Genomic DNA, 9,824 nt, shown 5'->3' with positions numbered 1-9,824 from the left:
TTATTCCACATTGTATGATGGTCCAAGGATACAACAAAGACCAACTTGTTAGGATATACTGGAAACCTTCATTCAAACCTATGAGCATCAGGTTCCCTTGATATACTACTGTTACCCAGGATTCCTGTACTCTCCTGCTGCTCCATTTGTCTGATGGGGCCCCTAGGAGAAAAGAGCCTCTGTAGGTCTCAAGTCATAGCTAAGGACCCTCTTCTGGCCCAATGGACAGTGGATAATTCCCCATACCTGGAGGTACTCCATTTGTCTGATGGGGCCCCTAGGAGAAAAGAGCCTGTGTAGGTCTCAAGTCATAGCTAAGGACCCTCTTCTGGCCCAATGGACAGTGGATAATTCCCCATACCTGGAGGTACTAGGCATTTCTATGGTGGGTGAACGGACAACTGGGAGCATGGTAAATAAAAGTGAGCGTTAGCAGCATTGCAGGGTATCAAGTAAACCTGTTACCTAAATGTCTGGTTAAAATAATAAATGAACAAGTAGTCTACATGAGCCACCATTTATGTTCAACTGGCATGACGATAACAACTTGAACCAAACACATATTTTTTGCTCTTATTGTGTGCAATAAATGTGGGCTGCAATGAAATTATACTTACTTACTTCCGGGGGGACCTTCAATTAGTTTGCTGGGAGCTTGCCGGAAAATCACTCCCGCGCGCATGCGCGGGAGTGACGTCATCGCGGCTCCGGCCATTCATCGCGCCGGAGCCGTCTCTTCCGGCCAATCACCGCGCCGGAGCCGCCGAACCCGGAAGAGACAGCGAGGGATCATGGCAGCGCCCGCAGCGATGTCCGGGGGTCCGTGTCGGGGCTTCGTTCTAAGGTAAGTTACACATAATGGGCTAGTATGCGATGCATACTAGCTCATTATGCCTTTGTCTTGCAGGTTTTTTTTTAATTTTTTTTTATTTTTTAGGGTTTACAACCGCTTTAAGTACATATCTGATCAAAAGAAAATTCTGCATAGATGTCCTGGTCCTGCCGATGATAGCAATTCACAGCTGCTGGAGGTGCTCACAGGGCTGGAGGAGATGTAGAGGCAGTCCGCCCGTCCCCATGCTGACCTCACCTCCGCTCTATACCCACAGGGGTCCCAGAACTTCTCCTACAGACCTGTGAGCACCTCCAGTGACTGTGATTTTCTATCATCGGGGACTGGGACAGGGACACCTATGCAAATTTTGCATTTGACCACATATGTACTTAATGTGAGTTATAACATTTTTTATTAAACTGCCCACACTAGATGGGGCTTCCCTTTCTGTATACAGTACACACGCGCACACACACAGGAACAGTGGGGAAAATCACATGTAATTTGGACGGGAATAGCACCGCAATCCTGTTCAAATCGCATTTGATTTTTTGCAGTGCAATTTGCATCCATGTATTTGTATTGAAACAAATATCACCGCAAAGTATCGTTACTCGATATCGGCGAGTACTTGACCAAAAGTATCGGTACTCGTACTAGCTGATTACAAAAACTGTATCGGTGCTACCCTACTTGGGACCTGTTCACACTTATGCTGTAATTTAGGTTAAGACATTTATTAGTAAACAAGGCAGACTGCCGATCTGTCAGAGGAAGATGGAGATCTTGTGTTTCTGCTAAGCAGGAACATGGATCTCTGTCTTCCTCCAGTAAGACCACCCCCACACAGTTAGAAAGCACTTCCTAGGAGAACGCTTAACCCTTTAATTGTCCCTGATTGCTGCCATTACTAGTAAACAAAAAAACACCATTAAAAATATCCCATAGTTTGCAGATGCAAACCAATCAAACCAATTGTAATATTTTTTTGCACAAACCAATCAATATATTCTTATTGGGATATTTTTTTTTACCAAAAATATGTAGCAGAATACATATTGGCCTAAATTGATGAAGAAATTCGATTTTTTGCATTTTTAGATTGGATATGTTTTATAGCAGAATGTAACATATATTGTTTTTTGTTTTTCTTTTTCAAAATTGCCATTAAAAAAATATTCCATAGTTTGTAGACGCAAACCAATCAAACCAATTGTAATAGTTTTTTTGTGCCAATCAATCAATATATGCTTATTGGGATTTGTTTACCAAAAAAAAGGTGCAGAATACATATTGGCCTAAATTGTTGAAGAAATTTGATTTTCTACAATTTTATATTGTATGTTTTATAGCAGAATGTAAAAAATATATATATATTTTTTTTCAAAATTATTGTTCTTTCTTTGTTTATAGCGAAAAAAACAAAAACCGCAGAGGTGATCAAATACCGCCAAAAGAAAGCTCTATTTGTGGGGAAAAAAGGACAAACATTTTATTTGGGTACAGCGTCCATGCAATTGTCGGTGAAAGTAATGCAGTGCCGTATCGCAAAAAATGGCCTGGTCACGAAGGGGGATAAACTTTCCAGGGGCTTAGGTAGGTAAAGCATTAGGTGCAAAGGGACCTTAAGGAATTCCATGCCATACAGATGAATGGGACCTATAGAAGCAGTATGAGAAAACAATTAACAGAAACCTATGTCTTCATTCATACTCATCAGCATTTGCTTTGTTCTTTAATTGATAGAATCACATGATTCATAGATTTATTTTATTTGAAAAAGCAGGACACTGTGGAAAGAGCTTCTAAAAAGTAATAACATGATCACAATAACATAAAAAACAACTGATATAGTTTTTCCTGTGTTCATTTGAGAGGCAATTCCAAAGTTGAAAATCACCAGTGCGTATGTGGCCTTAACAGGGCAAGGCAAAGTGCAAGAGCAAAGTGCAAAGTACAGTAAGTCATAAAACTATGACTACATTTATACATTTATCTCTATAGAAGATCACAAAATTCCACAGAGTGGTCAATTAGGAATATATTCATAGATCTACATTCATAGTATGATACATAAAAACTAGACAATTCTGCAATATATACTGTACCAAAATGGATCTGGTTATTCTGGTGCCAGGATTTTGGTGCTGCATGTTATTGGCACAGGACGATGTAAGTGCACAGCAGAATAGGGGTTAGTGTTAGGTGGTTAGGTTGTTAGGGTTGGAGGAGTGTTAAGGGTTTGGTTTGTTGGTTAGGTGAATGTTACCAGTATGGAGGGGGGGGGGTTAAAGTGTATGTGAACCCATCACCTTGTAAAACAACCTATTCAGTTTAAAATAGAAATGCAAGGAAAACGTGTGCTTATGTATACATTTTTTTTTTTTTATAAATACCCTTTTTCCTTTTTTTAAAAAAATAAGTGATTACATAACCTCTGTTCTCAGCTGCATAAAGGGCTTGGATAGTTGGGAGAGATCTACCCAGTAAAGAGCTGTGAAGGGGGCAGGTCAGCACAATCCTTGGCCACTGCAGGATAGGCAGGCTGTTCTCCCAGTGCAGCTAGAAAACTGACTACACTAAAACGCATGTGCTTCTATGTCTAATGTAGTCAGTTTGAAATAGGAAAGCAGGGGGACTGGCAGGATCACCATGTATTTCACAAAAAGGAAGAAATAGAAAGAGAACAGGATATTTTTTAACACACGTTTGTGGTATAAAAATACACATACTGTATAGGGAATATTGAATGTTGGGTTAAGAAACACTTAAGTCCTACGGTATCCTTTTATGGGCAGAGGTTAGGGAAATTTGGTGTTAGGAACTTAATTTAGTGGTTAAGTTACCTGCTAGGGTTGGGAAGGATAAGTGTTAAAAGCTCTATTTAGCAATTAAGAGGTAAGGGCTGGTTGTAGGATATGGTGAAGTGTTAGGTATTCAAGAAGGTAAGAGTAAAGTGTTATTGGGTGCTTTAGTGTGAGATACATTGTTACTGTAGCTTGCCTGCAACAACATAAATATTAAATCTCAACATTAAGTGTCCATTCACACTAGTCCGACTTGTCAGGCGACTTGGTCAGCCTGACAAGTCACGCACTGTCGCGGTCCATTGACTGGTACAGGAGCCGTTCTAATAGGAACGACACAAGTCGCTCCGACTTAGAAAAAGGGTCCTGTACTACTTCGGGGCGACCTGGAGCGACTTGCATAGACATTAATTTTATGAAGTCCGTGCAAGTCGCGCCGAAGTCGCGCTGCACGCGACTTCACAGGTCGCCCCCTAAGTCGGAGCGATGTAGTGTGAACCGAGCCTGAGAGCTCCATATCAAAATGACCAGAATCAGACTCCCACCACTAAGAAGAAAACATGTTTTCTTATTTTTTGCTGTGCTTTTAAATATAAGATAATTTATTCATAGAAGCATCGGATGTTCTGTAATTTTAGATGCAATAGCACAGTGGGGATGATTTGTCCATCTACCTTGCTTGTGTGGGTGGGGGAATATGTTTTTTGTTTTTTTTTTAAAAAGCCCATTGTCAGATCAAAAATATATAATCCATCTTTGGCCAGCCTAAGAGTTTGGCTTGGGGCAGCAATTTTGTTTTGCAACACTGGGCATCATTATTGGTTATCTACTTTATCTTCATGTAGGAGTTGCCATCTTTATCCAAACTGCTTTGTTGTATTAATACATGTTTAGTTGTCTGACATGAATCTAAGACATCTAATTCATACAGAGGCGTACAAAAAGATGTATTCTTCAAAGTATATGATGTTGAAGGGAATTTTTGAAGACGAAGATTTTTGTTAATTGTGAGCTGTTCAGGAGTGAAAGAAACTTTATCCAGATGGCACTGAAATATTGCCCCATTTATGGGGATTGTACTATTTTCTAGGTTGATGAGTGGCACCTTATGTCCATGTAAGTTTCCCAGGTTCCTCAAATGCTCACATATGTCAAAAGTCAATGCTAACGGTATACCTTCATGTTTTAAGGTCATGTCGTTGTTATGGTTAGGACCTACTGATATCTTTAAAGCATTAAAGGTTTTATTTCCAAAAGATGGATATTTTTCCTTTGCTTTCACAAAATTCTTATATACAAGTTCCATTGACCCTGAAGAGAGAAGCCTATAATCTTGATTGTTGTCAAAGTTTGTGTTATTTTCACAGTGTTTGTCCCTTAAGTGAGTATTTTCACAAGTGCATCCATTCTTATCTGAATAATCATTATTTTGGCATTTAAAACTTTCAAATGGTTTGTATCCTGAGTCAAGAATGGTTTCACTTTCTTGAATTGCTTGATCAAAGCTTTGATATCCATTACCATCGTGCACAGAAGTGTCATCACCTTCCTGAACCGTTTGTTCAAAACTTTTATACCCAGATATGTAACACCCAGACTGATATTGTTGTACTGCTTGATCAAAGCTTTTATATCCATTTATTTCATCTACAGATGTTTCATCACCGTGTTGGACTGCTTGGTCAAAACTCTTATATCCGGACCACTGGCACCCAAGCTCTGGTTCGCTTTCTTGGACTGCTTGATCAAAGCTTTGATATCCTGACACTTGACATAAAGAGTTTGGACCAGTTTTTGTTTCATGACATTGCAATATGATTTGTCCAGAATTGGGTTTTATGTTTGGTTGAAAACTGTCTTCGGGATTATGCGAACAAAGATATTTTGTGTTGTAATACAGAATACTATTTGGACTTAACTGCTGTTCAGAGATTTTAGATTTATCAAGAATTGTGCTTTGTGAGAAATTGTCTAGGCAAAGAGTTTTTGTTGTATGGATCATAAAATCTTTTCCTGCTTCGGATACAGCATTGGCAAAGCTGCTATAACCTGGACTTGTTAAAGGGTTCCCCTTAATCTGACATGAGTCGTCCGTGATACTGACTTGTGGGCTGTATGGCATACAGTCATTTTCATTGTCCGGCAATCCGTCAAAGCATGGCATGTTGACCACATCTATATTAAAAGGAGAGTCCACTGGAGAATTATCAGAGCCATGGTTGTGGGATCCCAATTTCCAGTGTCCTGGGACATTTAAATTGTTTTGTTGTTTCTCCTCTTTATCAAATCCTGTATTTACGTTTTCAAATGTATCTAACTTCAAGCTTGATGAATCACTAAGAATAGCAAAAAACATATTAGCAATAGATAGATCGTCTTCCAGTGGGTGATTTTCAGCCATATGTTCTGGTTGGCCTTCTTGAACTGGGTTGTTTTCATCTTCCTCCTTGGGGTACATTTCAACACATCTCTCAATATCTTCATACTTTGGTTCGAAAATAAACTTTTTACAATCTGAATTTATAATGCCAATGACAGAGCTTCGGACAGTGTCATGCTGGGTGCGCTGGCTACATCTGTACTTGTGGGCTTTGACAATTCTGTTGAAAAATCTTCCACTGAGAAGAGAAAGAGGAGTGTTAATCTGATAACAACAACAACAATGTTTAAAGGCAAAAAATATGGAACGTGAACTTACCAAGATTTTTTTCCAGCATCTTTTTTATGTGGATTTAATTGATGTTTCTAAATAGTAAAATGATAGCATTATTTTATAGGGAAATTTGAAGGAATAAAAATACACACATACACTCTTTGGTGTATATTATTATACCAGAAAAGAGAAAACATATTACCAGTACAGAGAATACGAAACATGACGGTAGGCTTATATTTTCCAATTTATGGGAAACAGTGATTTCCAATATTCCTAAAACTAAAAATTCTAGACAACCAGCTAAATACCCAGACATAAATTATATTTTTGCAGCTGCTTTAACTGCCTCTGCCAGGCAGATGACACTCCACTTTCTTTTTTACAGTAACAAACCATAGAAGGAATACAGTAGTGTCCTTTCTCTTTGCCTAGCCTGTTGATTGGACAGTTAAATAGTAGCATGAGCCTGGTGAGGTTATCTTTCTGCTCACTCTACTCTCTCCTCATATAAGCAAGCTTCTTTTCAGCACATGTGCATGTAATGTAGGCCTAACATGGAGCTAATTTCTTTCCTGCAACCATGGGTTGCAGGAAACAAATTTGCTAGATTCCCCCATCAACACAAGTAGAGTTAAAAGGGGAATCTCTCCCACCGAGTCATTGCATTCTCCTGGCTGGGGGTGGGGAGGAGGGTGTTGGTGGGGGGGGGGGGAGAACTCAGTGATTATTGCTACAGGTATATAAGCCACTAACGATAATCACATGTAAAATCCATCAGGCTGGTTTTACCCAAGTTGATTGATCGATCAACTTTGGTACATTTAGTCTGCCCATACGTGGTTTGTATCTCGGCCGGTTAAGCAGGAACCATCTATGGCCGGCCTTAGGCTGGCCATACACTATACAATTTTCTTGTTCAACTTTCCTTTAGATTTACCAAAACCATGTAATATAGGGTCAAACCTAAACACTTTCAATTTGTATGCAATCAGGCAGGCCCTTGCACTACATAGTTAAAGGTAAATCTAAAGGAAATTGAATAAGAAAATTGTATAGTGTATGGCCAGCCTTACTCACATTATTGGCACCCAGTAATTAACCTCCCTCTCCGAGGCTGAATGTTGCTGTATATGGGACTGCAATAGGCTGGCAAATTCAGGCAACACACATGCAAGGATTTATTAACCACTTTACCACCGGAGGATTTTGCTGTCTTACGTCCAGGCCACTTTTTGCGATTCGGCGCTGTGCGACCTTAACTGACAATTGCGCAGTCGTGCGACTCTGTACCCAAACGAAATTTACGTCCTTTTTTTCCCACAAACAGAGCTTTCTTTTGGTGGTATTTGATCACCTGTGCGATTTTTACTTTTTAAAAAATAAGAGCGTTTATTTTGAAAAAATAACAATATTTTTAACATTTTTTTATATGAAATTCCCCCCCAAAAAAATGTAAAAATCAAATTTTTTAAAAATTTTTGGCCAATTTGTTTTCTGCTACCTATGTTTGGTAAAAAAGAATCACGATAAGCGTATTTTGATTGGTTTGCGCAAAAGTTATTGCGTTTACTAACTAAGGGAAAGATTTCTGTCATTTTTGGTGTTTTTTTTTTTTAACGAGTAATGGCGGCGATCTGCGATTTTCTTTGCGGGACTGCGACATTGCGGCGGACAGATCGAACCCTTGACTGACATTTGACACTTTTGGGGGGACCAGTGACATTACTGCAGTAATCAGTGCTATATATATGCACTATTACTGTAAAAATGACACTGGCAGTGAAGGGGTTAATTTTATTGGAGAGGGAGGGGTTAATGTATGCCTGGTGCTTACTGACACGTGTGGGGGGGGGGAGGTGACTGAGTGACAGAAGGACAGATTGGATGTTCAGCTATGCTGAACACTCCGATCTGTCAGTCCCTGTCACTTAGGAGATCCGGCCGCTCTGTTTACACAAGCGGGCGGATCTCCTCACTCGATTCCCCGACGATCGGGGCAGAGCAGCGGCGATCGCCGCCGCTCCTCCACTGGCCCGACTCCCGCTGTGAATGAAAACAGCGGGAGCGCGCCTCCGGCGGCGCGCGAGCGCTGCCTACAGCGGGAACGAGCCACTGTGCCGCAGTAGCAGCACAGTGGCTGGGGGTAAAGTGGTTAATAAATAGAGAGCTGCAGTCTACCTGGAGTTTATCAGGCAGGTGTCTAACTGAGAGAAGCATTTGCCTTGTTTCACTCTACTGACAGCCCCCTCTTGGTTGAAAAGAATACAATTGTTTCAGAGTAGTGAGTCACTTATTGCTGACCCTAGGCTGGCCCTAGATGATCTAATCCTCGACCATGCATCACATCAAGCCATATAGGCAGTATCGGACCTTCCTGGTACTGGTTTTTGCATTGTGCTTGTTTTTTGTTTTTCTGTTCCCTGGCCTTCCCCTTTTCTTTATTTTATTTTATATTTCATATTTTTTATTTTGCCCCCCTTCCATACTCTCTTCCTTCATTTGTTCTCTCAGACTGTAGTTACCATTTAGAATCCATAATCCTCTCCTTTTTTTTTTAAACAACCACGGCTTTTTTTTTTTTTACAAAAAGTTAATATTCCTTTTCAATGTTTAAATGCTATAGATATGTTTCCCTGATGATATAATTTAGAAACCACAGAAGACTGTTCCTTTAAGGTAATCAGGTGTGTTCCCAGCTACGGAGATGGACTTAGCCTTGTGAAACGCATTGACACTGCCTCCACCATCCCCGGAAGGTGGCGAGCTGAAGGAAAGTGGAGCGAGGAGGACTCTCAGTCAGAGCACCCGACCCAAGATACATGACCCGCTGGCAAGAAGAGGAGTTAGAACAGCCCTTACTTGGAAAGGGGGGCACAGAGAGACATTTGCAGATGGACGGTAGTGCAGGGCACACATCCATAATGTATTATATGCCCATCTCTGAATTCCCATCTCATTTCATTCTTCAGTCACTCTCTACAGCCAATCATTGCTCAAGCTGATGTTCATTTATTATAGCCAATGCAACTGAGTCCTCGCCACCCCCCCCCCCCCCCCAAGCAATACATCCTCCATGCATAGCCCACACGGACATTGCAGAACATTTAGAGGAATACTTATTTTCTCAAAAGGCTTTATAAGAGATTTACCCTCCTCTATTCGACCAGCAGGACCATCGTCTATCATGAGCCATCACTGTTTGAATAAAGGTGGACTAGCAGCCATTTAACAATTCTGACTAGGTGACAGTAGCACTTCCACTGCAGGAGCAGTTCTTTTTACACTGTCCGACATTGGCCACCCCACATCGCCATTCGGTTCTCCCCTGATGGTATCCACCATCCCTCTACTCCTTCATTGAGCTCGAGCTTCAGAGGCTTGCATAAGGAGGGATCCCTAGTATCCAAGTATCCGTGGGAATCTGTCCTTATGCAAGGGGAACCTGGCAACGGCCATTTGTCATTTACATTTTTTGTATTGTGTTTGTCTTGTCTTTCGTTTCCCCTTGGATGTTACTTACCAGATA

At 40.7% G+C, this 9,824-nt stretch overlaps 1 protein-coding gene across 1 annotated transcript in view; it reads right to left on the bottom strand.

Moving 5' to 3' along the window:
- Positions 1 to 4,287: 4,287 nt before the first annotated feature.
- LOC309557883 (uncharacterized protein) overlaps positions 4,288 to 9,824 on the bottom strand; it is a gene marked incomplete at its 5' end in the record, with an annotated part of 31,623 nt that continues 26,086 nt past the window's right edge. The window contains 2 exons of the mRNA XM_082260701.1: positions 4,288 to 6,260; positions 6,341 to 6,387. Of these exons, the coding sequence (XP_082116827.1) occupies positions 4,469 to 6,260; positions 6,341 to 6,387 (1,839 nt within the window). The 3' untranslated portion in view covers positions 4,288 to 4,468. The remainder of the gene's footprint in view (positions 6,261 to 6,340; positions 6,388 to 9,824) is intronic.

The sequence above is a fragment of the Pelophylax lessonae genome (genome assembly GCF_965119305.1).
Source record: "Pelophylax lessonae genome assembly, chromosome: 6".
NCBI lineage: Eukaryota > Metazoa > Chordata > Amphibia > Anura > Ranidae > Pelophylax > Pelophylax lessonae.
Note: the sequence above shows the minus strand (reverse complement) of the source record. Positions and strands in the feature narration are given on the sequence as shown.